The sequence below is a fragment of the Dermochelys coriacea genome, chromosome 1 (genome assembly GCF_009764565.3).
Source record: "Dermochelys coriacea isolate rDerCor1 chromosome 1, rDerCor1.pri.v4, whole genome shotgun sequence".
Lineage (NCBI taxonomy): Eukaryota > Metazoa > Chordata > Testudines > Dermochelyidae > Dermochelys > Dermochelys coriacea.
Genome location: NC_050068.2, coordinates 21,142,949 through 21,156,555, shown reverse-complemented (window position 1 = coordinate 21,156,555; position 13,607 = coordinate 21,142,949). Strand labels below are relative to the sequence as shown.

Here is a 13,607-nt window from a genome sequence, read left to right as displayed (position 1 = left end):
TGAGCTGATTTTCAGTGGCACTCACGCTGCCCGGGTCCTGGCCACCAGTCTGGCAGGCTCTGCATTTTAATTTAATTTTAAATGAAGCGTCTTAAACATTTTAAAAACCTTATTTACTTTACATACAACAATAGTTTAGTTATATATTATAGACTTATAGAAAGAGACCTTATGAAAACGTTAAAATGTATTACAGGCACGTGAAACCTTAAATTAGAGTGAATAAATGTAGACTCGGCACACCACTTCTGAAAGGTTGCTGACCCGTGATCTATCACATAGATAGGGACCTACTAAATTCACAGCCATGAAAAATGTGTCACAGGCCGTGAAATCTGGTCTCCCCACATAAAATCTGTTTTTTGTGTGCTTTTACTCTATACTATACAGATTTCTCGGGGGAGACCAGCATTTCTTAAATTGGTGGTCCTTACCCAAAAGGGAGTTGTGGGGGGGCGGGGATCACGGTATTGCCACCATTACTTCTGCGCTGACTCCAGAGCTGGGCGGCCAGAGAGCAGTGGCTGTTGGCCAGGTGCCCAGCTCTGAAGGTAGCACCCCGCTAGCAACAGCACAGAAGTAAGAGTGGCAATACCATACCATGAGATCCTTATTTCTGCACTGCAGCCTTCAGAGCTGGGTGGTTAGAGAGTGGTGGCTGCTGACTGAGGGCAAAGCTCTGCAGGCAGCAGTGCAGAAGTAAGGATGGCAATACCATATAATGCTATCCTTATTTCTGTGCTGCGCTGCTTTCAGAGCTGGGCTCCCAGCCAGCAGCCACTGCTGCCCAGCTCTGAAGGCAGCGCCGCTGCCAGCAGCAGCACAGAAGTAGTGGTGGCAGTACCACAACACCTCCCTTCCCTCTTCCCCCTCCCCATACACAGTAACCTTGCAACCACCACAATAACCTTCCAACTCCTTTTTGGGTCAAGATCCCTACAATTATGATACCATGAAATTTCAGATTTAAATAGCTAAAATCATGAAACTTACGATTTTTTAAATCCTATGACCGTGAAATTGACCAAAATGGACCGTGAATTTGGTAGGGCCCTATACATAGAGTATGCCTTAAAAGCTGAATTACTTGTATCTTTTCATGTGCCAAAACACTGGAGGGACAGAGGAACTTAAACCTGTAAGAAATATTAAAATTTAAGTTAAAAGGAATGACTTATTTTAGCATCTTATTCCTGGTAGTAAACTAGGCAGATCTAGCTTCTTCAGGAACCCCAGCATGTTTGTCTCATTCTGGCTCCCCCAAACTCTGTTTTATCTTGAGGGAACAAGGCTTTTTTAACTGGCATGTTTTTTTTTTACCCGTGTTCCTGGGCTTTGGCCTTTCTAGTCCAAAACTGGTTTCTCAGGTTGGTTGGGAAGTAGCTTTGAAGATTTTACCCTAACAGTAGAAGCATTGTCCCTAGCAACCCACAAGTATTTGCGGAGTAAAAATCCCGGTAACCAGGTCAACATCAGTATTCAGAAATTACAAAGCAGCTTCAATTCTGCCACACCACTTTGGTTTTTTTAACTGGTGGGAGGAAGTTAATCTGTGTTCATTGTTACAGTTGCCTTTGTAAACAGCCTACTTAGTAACTCCACCTATTTGACCAACTTTTTATGTTTGTCAGATAACCTTGTGGCTTGGCATTGGGATTTCCAGATATAGATAGATGTTCTAAAATCTCTAACCATGTTAAACATTTGTGGAGACTGAACCGAAAACATCAAGTGTTGGAGAGAGGGAAAACGTACAAAAATCATTTAATTTTGTCTTATCTTGGCCAGCATAAGCATTGACTCCAATATTAATGTTGCCTGCTCTTCCATCTCTCATGGGGCATCATAGTGGCCTCCACTATTAATGTGGAAAAGTGAAGAAACAAGGCTGCAGATACTTCCTTTTTTCACAGTGACGAGTGAAGTAACTTTTGTCTTGCATTATAGTTACTTGTACATGTTTAAAATATATGCAGTATATTTATTTCTTATGTGACTTGAATACTTTTACCATTTTCAGAAAAATACTTCGACATGAAAAAAAACCAGTGCAAAGAAGGCCTTGACATATATAAGAAGTTCCTCACTAGAATGACAAGGATCTCAGAGTTCCTCAAAGTTGCAGAGGTAAATCTTAATTGGACCAGAATTGCCTTCATGCTCAAACAGTTTATAAAATACTTAACTCTGACAAAGCAGCTACGTTTCCTTTCCATTTGGCAGATTTTATGTCCATCAAGGAGCATTTTATCAGAGTTTAATACCAAGGGGACCAGCTCATTAAGGGCCTGCATATTGAAAGAAATACATTTTTCAACTGTTCTTTGCTGAGAAGTAGCTGTTCTTTGCTGAGAAGAGGATACAAGAATAAATATATAAATGTTCTACTGTATAAGAGGCTAGTAGCTACTGTGGTCCAGGGAGATATTGCATGTTAGCTTGTATACACGCACGAAACATAGCTCTGCTTAGTCTTCTTTAAAAAATAAAATTCAGAAGAAGAAAAGTGTGTGTGGTGGTCTTTCTTTCTGAGACACGTCTAGCCCTTTTTTTGTTTGACACCAACAACTCTGCTATGTCAAACTTGAGAGATGAAAGAATTTTGAGGATCAACATTAAATCAGAAAGCAATGGCTGAAGCTGATAATAGGGGATTTCACAACAAGTTTTACAGGATCTAAAAAACTTCTGTTGCATGCAGTGCGTTTTTTTTTTTAATTTTTGGTTTTTCTTGCTGATTCAGTGGGTTGCAGCATGCATTCTTCTGAAGCTTTGCTGAACTAATGTCCTTCAGAAGAGATTTCAGTCTGAGCAGTAGAGTGCTAATCTAAGTGTCCTGATCAAATTCCAGAAAGGGTAATTATGTTCTGCCTATCTAAAATTCTCCCTGCAATTTGTCGAATTTGGAACTTATCATCACTTTACAGTTCTAAACTGTTTTGTGGTGTCAGTCTGCACTGTGAAAAGAAAAGGAGTACTTGTGGCACCTTAGAGACTAACAAATTCATTAGAGCATAAGCTATCGTGAGCTACAGCTCACTTCATCGGATGCATTTGGTGGAAAAAACAGAGGGGAGATTTATATACACACACACAGAGAACATGAAACAATGGGTTTTATCATACACACTGTAAGGAGAGTGATAACTTATGAGCTATTACCAGCAGAAAGGGGTGGGGAGAAGGAGGAAAACCTTTTGTGGTGATAATCAAGGTGGGCCATTTCCAGCAGTTAACAAGAACGTCTGAGGAACGGTGCGGGTGGGGTAGGGGGGAGAAATAACATGGGGAAATAGTTTTCCTTTATGTAATGACTCATCCACTCCCAGTCTCTATTCAAGCCTAAGTTAATTATATCCAGTTTGCAAATTAATTCCAATTCAGCCGTCTCTCCTTGGAGTCTGTTTCTGAAGTTTTTTTGTTGAAGGATAACCACTCTCAGGTCTGTAACCGTGTGACCAGAGAGATTGAAGTGTTCTCAGACTGGTTTTTGAATGTTATAATTCTTGACGTCTGATTTGTGTCCATTCTTTTACGTAGAGACTGTCCAGTTTGGCCAATGTACATGGCAGAGGGGCATTGCTGGCACATGATGGCATATATCACATTGGTAGATGCGCAAGTGAACGAGCCTCTGATAGTGTGGCTGATGTGATTAGGCCCTATGATGGTATCCCCTGAATAGATCTGTGGACAGAGTTGGCAACGGGCTTTGTTGCAAGGATAGGTTCCTGGGTTAGTGGTTCTGTTGTGTGGTGTGTGGTTGCTGGTGAGTATTTGCTTCAGGTTGGGGGGCTGTCTGTAAGCAAGGACTGGCCTGTCTCCCAAGATCTGTGAGAGTGATGGGTCATCCTTCAGGATAGGTTATAGATCCTTGATGATGCGTTGGAGAGGTTTTATTTGGGGGCTGAAGGTGATGGCTAGTGGCATTCTGTTTTTCTTTGTTGGGCCTGTCCTGTAGTAGGTGACTTCTGGGTACTCTTCTGGCTCTGTCAATCTGTTTCTTCACTTCAGCAGGTGGGTATTGTAGTTGTAAGAATGCATGATAGAGATCTTGTAGGTGTTTGTCTCTGTCTGAGGGGTTGGAGCAAATGCGGTTATATCGTAGAGCTTGGCTGTAGACAATGGATCGAGTGGTATGATCTGGATGAAAGCTAGAGGCATGTAGGAAGGAATAGCGGTCAGTAGGTTTCTGATATAGGGTTGTGTTTATGTGACCATCGCTTATTAGCACCGTAGTGTCCAGGAAGTGGATCTCTTGTGTGGACTGGTCCAGGCTAAGGTTGATGGTGGGATGGAAATTGTTGAAATCATGGTGGAATTCCTCAAGAGCTTCTTTTCCATGGGTCCAGATGATGAAGATGTCATCAATGTAGCGCAAGTAGAGTAGGGGCATTAGGGGACGAGAGCTGAGGAAGCGTTGTTCTAAGTCAGCCATAAAAATGTTGGCATACTGTGGGGCCATGCGGGTACCCATCGCAGTGCCGCTGATTTGAAGGTATCCGTTGTCCCCAAATGTGAAATAGTTCTGGGTAAGGACAAAGTCACAAAGTTCAGCCACCAGGTTAGCCGTGACAGTATCGGGGATACTGTTCCTGACGGCTTGTAGTCCATCTTTGTGTGGAATGTTGGTGTAGAGGGCTTCTACATCCATAGTGGCTAGGATGGTGTATTTAGGAAGATCACCAATGGACTGTAGTTTCCTCAGGAAGTCAGTGGTGTCTCGAAGATAGCTGGGAGTCCTGGTGACGAAGGGCCTGAGGAGGGAGTCTACATAGCCAGACAATCCTGCTGTCAGGGTGCCAATGCCTGTGATATATGCCATCATGTGCCAGCAATGCCCCTCTGCCATGTACATTGGCCAAACTGGACAGTCCCTACGTAAAAGAATGAATGGGCACAAATCAGACGTCAAGAATTATAACATTCAAAAACCAGTTGGAGAACACTTCAATCTCTCTGGTCACTCGATTACAGACCTAAGAGTGGCTATCCTTCAACAAAAAAGCTTCAAAAACAGACTCCAAGGAGAGACTGCTGAACTGGAATTAATTTGCAAACTGGATACAATTAACTTAGGCTTGAATAGAGACTGGGAATGGATGAGTCATTACACAAAGTAAAACTATTTCCCCATGGTATTTTTCCCCCCCACCCTACCTCCCACTGTTCCTCTGATATTCTTGTTAACTGCTGGAATTAGCCTACCTTGCTGGTCACCATGAAAGGTTCTCCTCCTTTCCCCCCCCCGCTGCTGGTGATGGCTTATCTTAAGTGAGCACTCTCCTTACAGTGAAAAAGAAAAGGAGTACTTGTGGCACCTTAGAGACTAACAAATTTATTAGAGCATAATAAATTTGTTAGTCTCTAAGGTGCCACAAGTACTCCTTTTCTTTTTGAGAATACAGACTAACACGGCTGCTACTCTGAAACCTCTCCTTACAGTGTGTATGATAAACCCATTGTTTCATGTTCTCTGTGTGTGTATATAAATCTCTCCTCTGTTTTTTCCACCAAATGCATCCGATGAAGTGAGCTGTAGCTCACGAAAGCTTATGCTCAAATAAATTTGTTAGTCTCTAAGGTGCCACAAGTACTCCTTTTCTTTTTGCGAATACAGACTAACACGGCTGCTACTCTGAAACCTGTCAGTCTGCACTGTGAAATCCATATGATGTTTTACAACAGAGATGGCTGTTCAGTTACGATGTCTATGTTGTATAGCTTGTAGAGTGATTTGGAACTTGGCGGGTAAAAAAGGCTGTATCAATGCAATATACTATTTTTGTACTTCCAACTACATACTGTGTCAGTAGTTCTCAATGCTTACATTCTATAAACTACTTTGTAAGGAATGGAGATTCATGAGAGCATTTCTCTAACACAGATAATCACCTGCTTGATTCTCAAAATCTCTCCTGTGGACCATCAGGAAGGGCACTCCAAACTTAGATTTGATAACGTTTTAAACTCACTACAGCCAAACATATACATATATTTTACGTCTGTTCTAAAAACTTACTAGAGTTCAAATTTATGTAAACTAAAAAGAGTATACAGGAATTTTTCTTTTCTTGCATGACATCTTGTTTATGTGGTTTCTGCTTTTTAACAATGTAATCTTTAAATAAACGGTAGTCAGTTTTAAAGCTCATAAATCTGTTTTGTTACAGCAAGTTGGAATTGACAGAGGAGACATACCAGATCTTTCTCAGGTACATAAACTGTTATGCTTATGTGAATATTTTGTTGGTTTGTTCAGAAAAATGTGGAGTCATGCATTGGTTTTCTTTCATACATTATCACCATATTCTTAAATTATTAGATAAGTCATGACGAAATTGAACTCTAACCAGAAAGTCTCTCACTCACAAATTCCACGATGAAATGTATGAAAATGCAAACTAATTACAGTTGCAATATATTACAATTGTCAAATTAAGTCATTTTGAGAGCAGAAAATAGAGAATTAAAGTAAAATATTTGAATAAACATGAAATTCCTAAGTTTAAAACCAATTTTAAAGTATGATGGAAACTGATTTGTTTGTAGCAGAGGCTCATGTAATGCAGCTTTCACGAATGAGATCCCTTAGCAAAGTGGCTACTCTAAGCAGAAGGCTTCAAAGTGCCATTTAATTACTTGAAAAGACTTTGTTTGTGTATATGAATGTGTGTATTGCTTCAGATGAGTACAGCTTCTTTTTTTAATCTCAGTTGGTACAGACTACTCATTTCAATGGTCTGTTTTCTTTGTTTATTTTCCAACATTTTCATGGATTTCTTTTTTGATAGGCGCCATCGTGAGGAGGGCCCTACCAAATTCATGGCCGTGAAAAATGTGTCACGGACCAGGAAATCTGGTCTCCACCGTGAAATCTGATCTTGTATGTATTATTACTGTATACTACACAGATTTTATAGGGGAGACTAGCGTTTCTCAAACTGGAGGTCCCAACCCAAAAGAGTTGTGCAGTGGGGTTTGCAAGGTTACTGTAGGGGGTTCATGGTATTGCCACCTTTACTTCTGTGCTGCCCTCAGCGTGGCGGCTTCTGGCCGAGGGCCCAGCTCTGCAGGCAGCTGCACCGAAGTACGGGTGGCAATACCATGCCTTGCCATCCTTACTTCGGGGCTGCTGCTGGCAGCGACTCTGCCTTCAGAGCTGGGCTCACAGCCAGTAGATGCCGTTCTCTGGCGGCCCAAATGTGAAGGCAGTGCTGCCGCCAGCAGCAGTGCAGAAGTAGGGGTGGCAATACCATGACCCCACGTCCAATAGCCTTGCAATGCCCCCACTATCCCTTTTGGGGTCAGGACCCCTACAGTTACAATACCGTGAAATTTTCAGATTTAAAAATCTGAAAACTGTTAAATTTATGATTTTAAAATCCTATGACCATGAAATTGATCAAAATGGAGTGTGAATTTGGTTAATGATTAATAGAACTGGAATAGTAGTGGATGATATTGTACCACTTGATGATATAAAATACTTTGCTCAATTTATTATGTTCTTAGTGCCAAAATACTGTGATGTCAATATTTTGAGCTGTAGACCATGTCCGGTTACCCTCAGTTGCATTCTCTGGCACTGTGGTGACAGGATCATACCTTTCTTTTTTATTTTTTTTTAGCTGGTGCCTGGTTTTGTCTTGGATTTTTCATATCTATGCCCTCACTGCCCTTTTGCAGGCACCAAGCAGTCTTCTTGATGCTTTGGAACAACATTTAGCCTCTTTAGAAGGAAAGAAAATCAAAGATTCCACAGCTGCAAGCAGGTATATGTGCCTTTTGTCCTCTTATATAGTTGTGTTAAGAATCAAACGTTAGGTTCCTTATTTTGAAATTCCCATCCTGAAATAGTCTGTGTCGGTTGTGTTGAAATGAACATCATGTTGCTGTTGCAGTACTGAAACAGGTGATATATTTGGTGCTGTTGACTGCATAGTATTTGTTGGTTAAACAATGTAAAGCTTTCCAGTCTCAGGTCATGTCTACACTACAAAGCTTTGCCAATTCAAGGTACATCAGCAGACAGCTGCTATAGTTACTATATTGCTTGTCTGTGTGCATACTTGGCTCCCTGCATCTGCTTCTTTCCTTTTTAACTCCCCAGCTGACCCCTTAGCTCCCCTGGCTCATGAAGCCATACACTAGCCACCTTGACAGCAGCAAGGAAAGATTGAGCTGCAGACTCAGCAGGTGCACAATGATAGCTGAATGTGCTTTTGATAGATTGAAGTGTCCCTGGCACTTTTGATAGATTGAAGTGTTTACTCATTGGATTAATCTGTGTGAAAAATATCCCCTTGGTTATAGTTGCCTGTTGTGTCCTGCATAATATCTGTGAAGCCACGGGAGAAAATTTGCCAAAGGGGTGGAGGGTGGAATGGAAAGCCGGTTTGTTGAATTTGAACAAACAGACACAAGGGTTATCAGATGAGCTCCGTCCTCTTATGCCAGTAGCCTGTTAACTTCGGCAGGCCCCATTGCAGTAATCGCTGAGGGAAAGCGTCCTTCCTTGGAGGAAGAAGTAAGACTGCTATCCTAAAACTTTCGAGAGAGGATTGCTGTGTACTTCTGTGGAAGTTTTATCAACATCTCTCAGGATTCAAGAGTCATCCCTGTGTACATAAACAAACTGCCCTGCCTAACTCTAGAGGGGAATGAAAAGCAGATAGCAACTGTCTTTTTGTTGTACCGCTACCTCTTCTAGTGCAAATAAATTAAGTAAAAGTTGCTAACTGTGTCTTGCTAATTTGGGGGTGCCATCATTGTAATGGAAAATGCATTTAAACACTCACCCAAGGTTCTTTCTCCTGCATCTGGCTCGCCTGCTGGGACTGACTAGACTACAGTGGAGCAAAAAACAGGTCCTGGCTCACAGCACAGCTGGACCTCCCCCCCGGTCACCTGTTCCCCTACCCCTCCTTGCTGGCCACAGCAGGGGCCTGTAACTCGGGGTCCTTGGAAGTATCCCTGGCGGTATGCAGGGTGGTGATGGGGTGTTGGCGAAGTATGGCAAAAAGCTTGATGTAAAAGCAGCAGGTCTGCAGCCCAGCACCTGATCAACTAGACCTCACTGGCTTTCTGGTATGTCTGCTGCAGTTCCTTGGCTTTCACACGGCACTGCTGCTGGTCATTGTTGCATCCTGTCAAGGTTCCTTCCCCACTCTGAACTGTAGGGTACAGATGTGGGGACCCGCATGAAAGACCCCCTAAGCTTATTCTTACCAGCTTAGGTTAAAAACTTCCCCTATGTACAAACTTTGCCTTGTCCTTGAACAGTTTGCTGCCACCACCAAGCGCTTTAAACAAAGAACAGGGAAAGAGACAACTTGGAGATGTCTTTCCCAAAATTTCCCCCCATCTTCCCCTACACCCCCTTAACTGGGGAAGGCTTGATAATAATCCTCATCAATTGGTACAGGTGAACACAGACTGAAACCCTTGGATCTTAAGAACAAAGAAAAATCAATCAGGTTCTTAAAAGAAGAATTTTAATTAAAGAAAAGGTAAAAGAATCACTTCTGTAAAATCAGGATGGTAAATACCTTACAGGGTGATCAGATTCAAAACATAGAGAATCCCTCTAGGCAAAACCTTAAGTTACCAAAAGACACAAAAACAGGATTATATGTTCCTTCCAGCACAGCTTATTTTACCAGCCATTAAACAAAAGAAAATTTAACGCATTTTCTAGCTAGATTACTAACTTCACAGGAGTTGGAAGGCTTGCATTTCTGATCTGTTACTGGCAAAAGCATCACACAGACAGATAGAAGCCTTTGTCCCCGTCCCCCACCCTCCAGATTTGAAAGAATCTTGTCCCCTCATTGGTCATTTTGGGTCAGGTGCCAGTGAGGTTACCTGAGCTTCTTAACCCTTTACAGGTGAAAGGGTTTTGCCTCTGGCCAGGAGGGATTTTATAGCACTGTATACAGAAAGGTGGTTACCCTTCCCTTTTTATATTTATGACATGCCCCCCAAATAACAGATAGAGTGAAACACTGGCTATGATTTCTTCCTGGAGCTCTAGGAGAAAACAGAGTTAATAAGACGCATGCACCTCTAAATATACTACTAACTATATGAAGATTAACAATATTTTCCACATCTCAAGGACGTTTTTAACCAGTTGATTCTGGGAAACTTTCATGAGAGAGTGCATCAGCCACTTGATTAGAAGCTCCCGAAATGTTGGATGTCGAAATAAAAATCTTCGAGAGCTACACTCCACCGAATGTTTTTTTTGTTATTTCCCTTGGTGGTATGAAGCTACTGTAGCGCAGCATGATCGGTTCGTAGGTGGAAACGCCACCCCCAAACGTATGGGCGTAGCTTTTCCAGAGCATAGATGATGGTATAATATTCCTTTTCACTGGTTGACCAGTGGCTTTCCCTCTCAGACTGCTTCTTGCTGAGAAACACAACAGGATGGAACTCTTGATTCGGTCCTTCCTGCATTAAGACTGCTCCCACACCACGCTCGGACACATCTGTGGTTACTAGGAATGGTTTGTCATAGTCTGGGGACCTTAGCATAGGGTCAGACATGAGTGTCGCTTTAAGCTGGTTAAAGGCCTTCTGACACTCTTCAGTCCACTGAACTGCATTTGGCTGTTGCTTTTTGGTTTGGTCTGTCAGTGGGGCGGCGATTTGGCTGTATTGCGGTACAAATCGCCTGTAATATCTAGCCAAGCCTAAGAAGGATTGGACCTGTTTCTTTGACTTTGGGACAGGCCACTTTTTGGTAGCCTCCACTTTGGCCTGTAGGGGGTTGATAGTTCTTTGACCCACCTGGTGTCCAAGGTAAGTCACTCTGTTTGGGCCTATTTGACGCTTCTTAGCCTTAACAGTTAGTCCTGCTTCCCTAAGGCACTCGAAGACTTTTTGTAGATGTTCCAGGTATCTGCCCAGAAATCTGAAAATATGGCCACATTTTCAAGGTAGGTGACTGCATATTCTCCCAATACCGCTAGGAGATCATCAACAAGTTTTTGGAAGATGGCAGGTGCATTCCGCAGCCCGAAAGGGAGCACATTAAATTCATACAGCCCACATGTGTGATGAATGCTGACCTTTCCTTGGCAGATTCATCTAGCGATACCTGCCAGTACCCCTTGGTTAAGTCCAAGGTAGAGATGAACTGGGCCTGTCCCGGTTTCTCCAATAGTTCATCTGTGCGTGGCATTGGATAGTTGTGTGGGCGAGTTACAGCATTTAGCTTATGGTAGTCCACGCAGAAACGTATCTCCCCATCTGGTTTGGGAACTAGAACCACTGGAGATGCTCATGCACTGCGGGAGGGGTGGATTACATCCATCTGTAGCATATCTTGGATCTCCTGTTCAATAGCCATTTTAGCTTGAGGAGACACCCGGTAAGGTTGGGCTCTAATTTGGTGAGCATTACCTGTGTCAATGGAGTGGTATGCCCATTCAGTCAGTCCTGGGGTTGCTGAGAACGTCGGCACGTAGCTAGTGCACAGCTCCTTGATCTTCTGTCACTGCATACGCCCAAGGGTCATGGAGAGGTTCGCCTCTTCCACGCCACCAGCACTTTTCCCTTTGTAGTAGACTCCTTCAGGCCACTCAGCGTCATCTTCTCCCTGGGCTGTCAACTGATAAACCTTTAATTCGCTGAAATAAAAGGGCTTCAGAGAATTAATAGGGTATACCTTAAGCTTTCGGTTGGAGGTGGGGAATGCTATGAGTTAATTAACAGCTCCCAGTTGCTCTTGGACTGTGAATGGCCCTTCCCACAATTCTTCCTTTTATGGGCCTGGAGCGCCTTTAAGACCATGACCTGGTACCCTACTTTGAAGGACGGCTCTCTGGCATGTTTATCATACCAGGCTTTTTGCTCTTTTTGAACATCCTGTAGGCTTTCTTTAGCAAGGGCTAAAGAGGTTCGGAGGGTGTTTTGTAGGTTGGTTACAAAGTCCAGAATGTTAGTTCCTGGAGAAGGTGTAAATCCCTCCCATTGCTGCTTCACCAACTGTAACGGCCCCTTAACCTCGCGGCCATATACACGTTCAAATGGTGAAAACTCTAAACTGGGATTTGGTACAGCTCTGTAGACAAAGAGTAACTGCTGCAACACTAGATCTCAATCATTGGAGTGCTCATTTACGAATTTACGTATCATGGCCCCCAAACTTCCATTAAACTTCTCCACCAGGCCATTTGTTTGGTGGTGGTAAGGGGTGGCAACCAAGTGGTTCACTCCATGAGCTTCCCAAAGGCTTTCTATAGTTCCTACCAGGAAATTAGTTCATGCGTCTGTAAGGATGTCAGAGGGCCAACCTACCCTGGCAAAAATGTCTGTTAGTGCCTGGCACGCACTTTTAGCCCTGGTGTTGCTTAGAGCTACCGCTTCCGGCCATTGGGTGGCAAAATCCATGAAAGTCAGTATGTACTGCTTTCCTCTGGGTGTCTTTTTCGGAAAAGGACCCAGAATATCCACAGCAACTCACTGAAATGGAACCTCAATGATGGGGAGTGGCTGGAGAGGGGTTTTGACCTGGTCTTGGGGTTTTCCCACTCTTTGGCACACCTCACAAGACCCAGACATAGGTGGAAACATCCTTGCCCATTCACTCCCAGTGGAACGACTTTCCCAAATGGTCTTTGGTTCTGTTCATCTCAGGATGGCCACTAGGATGATCGTGGGCTAAGCTTAAGAGCTTTACCCAGTACTTAGTTGGAACTACCAACTGTCTCTGAAGATGCCAATCTTCTTGGTGTCCACCAGAAAGAGTTTCCTTGTATAAAAGTCCTCTTTCTACAACAAACCTGGATCGATTAGAAGAGCTGAGAGGCAGTGGGTTGCTCTGGGCCGCCATCCAAGCTCTCTGGAGGCTTTCATCTGCTTCCTGTTCAGTCTGGAACTGTTCCTTTGATTCTAGAGACATCAGTTCCTCATTGGATTGTGGACCTGGGCTTGGTCCCTCTGGAAGCAATGCAGGTGATGGGGCTGTTTCCATTGACTGTGAACCACTCTTCGCTGGTGCACTCCTTCCCGCATGTTGGGGTTCAGGCTTCGGCTGAGCCTCTTGTGTAAGGCTATCGGCTGGTGCCAGTGCAGGTTCGGTGGGGCCCTCTGGTGTTGGGGTTGCAAGTACTGGATTCAGTGCTAGCCATGGTTCTGGTGCTGGTGGTTCCGCTGGTTCCGGTTCTGGAACTGGCTCTGTCTGGGTCTCTGTGACTGGATCCACTACTGCTGTTGCAGACGTTGGCATGGGGTCTGGTTCCATCACCTCTGACCGGGTCTTGGTAGAAGTTTCCGGAACAGACCTAGGTGTGACAGCTTGCTTAGTCTGGCAGCGGGTGACCATTCCCATCCTCTTGGCTAGCTTCACATGATTGGCCAAGTCTTTCCCCAACAGCATGGGGATGGGATAATCATCATCGACTGCAAAAGTCCACGTTCCTGACCAGCCCTTGTACTGGACTGGCAGGTTGGCTGTAGGCAAGTCAAAAGAGTTTGACTTGAAGGGTTGAATCATCACTTGGACCTCTGGGTCAATTAAATTGGGGTCCACTAAGGAAGCGTGGATAGCAGACCTTGAGCTCCAGTGTCCCTCCATGCTGTGACCTTCTTCCCAC

The 13,607-nt window shown here is 43.7% G+C and overlaps 1 protein-coding gene across 30 annotated transcripts in view; it reads left to right on the top strand.

The window, feature by feature from the left end:
* The window catches only part of PICALM (phosphatidylinositol binding clathrin assembly protein), a 120,234-nt gene that overhangs the window by 44,531 nt on the left and 62,096 nt on the right, over nt 1-13,607 (top strand). For all 30 annotated transcript variants that reach the window (XR_006277568.1, XR_005290672.2, XR_006277567.1 and 27 more), the window contains 3 exons: nt 2,021-2,127; nt 6,174-6,215; nt 7,690-7,775. Coding sequence is in view for 26 of the 30 variants with exons in the window: in XM_038387686.2 (XP_038243614.1) it covers nt 2,021-2,127; nt 6,174-6,215; nt 7,690-7,775 (235 nt within the window). In the remaining 4 variants the exon portion in view is untranslated. The remainder of the gene's footprint in view (nt 1-2,020; nt 2,128-6,173; nt 6,216-7,689; nt 7,776-13,607) is intronic.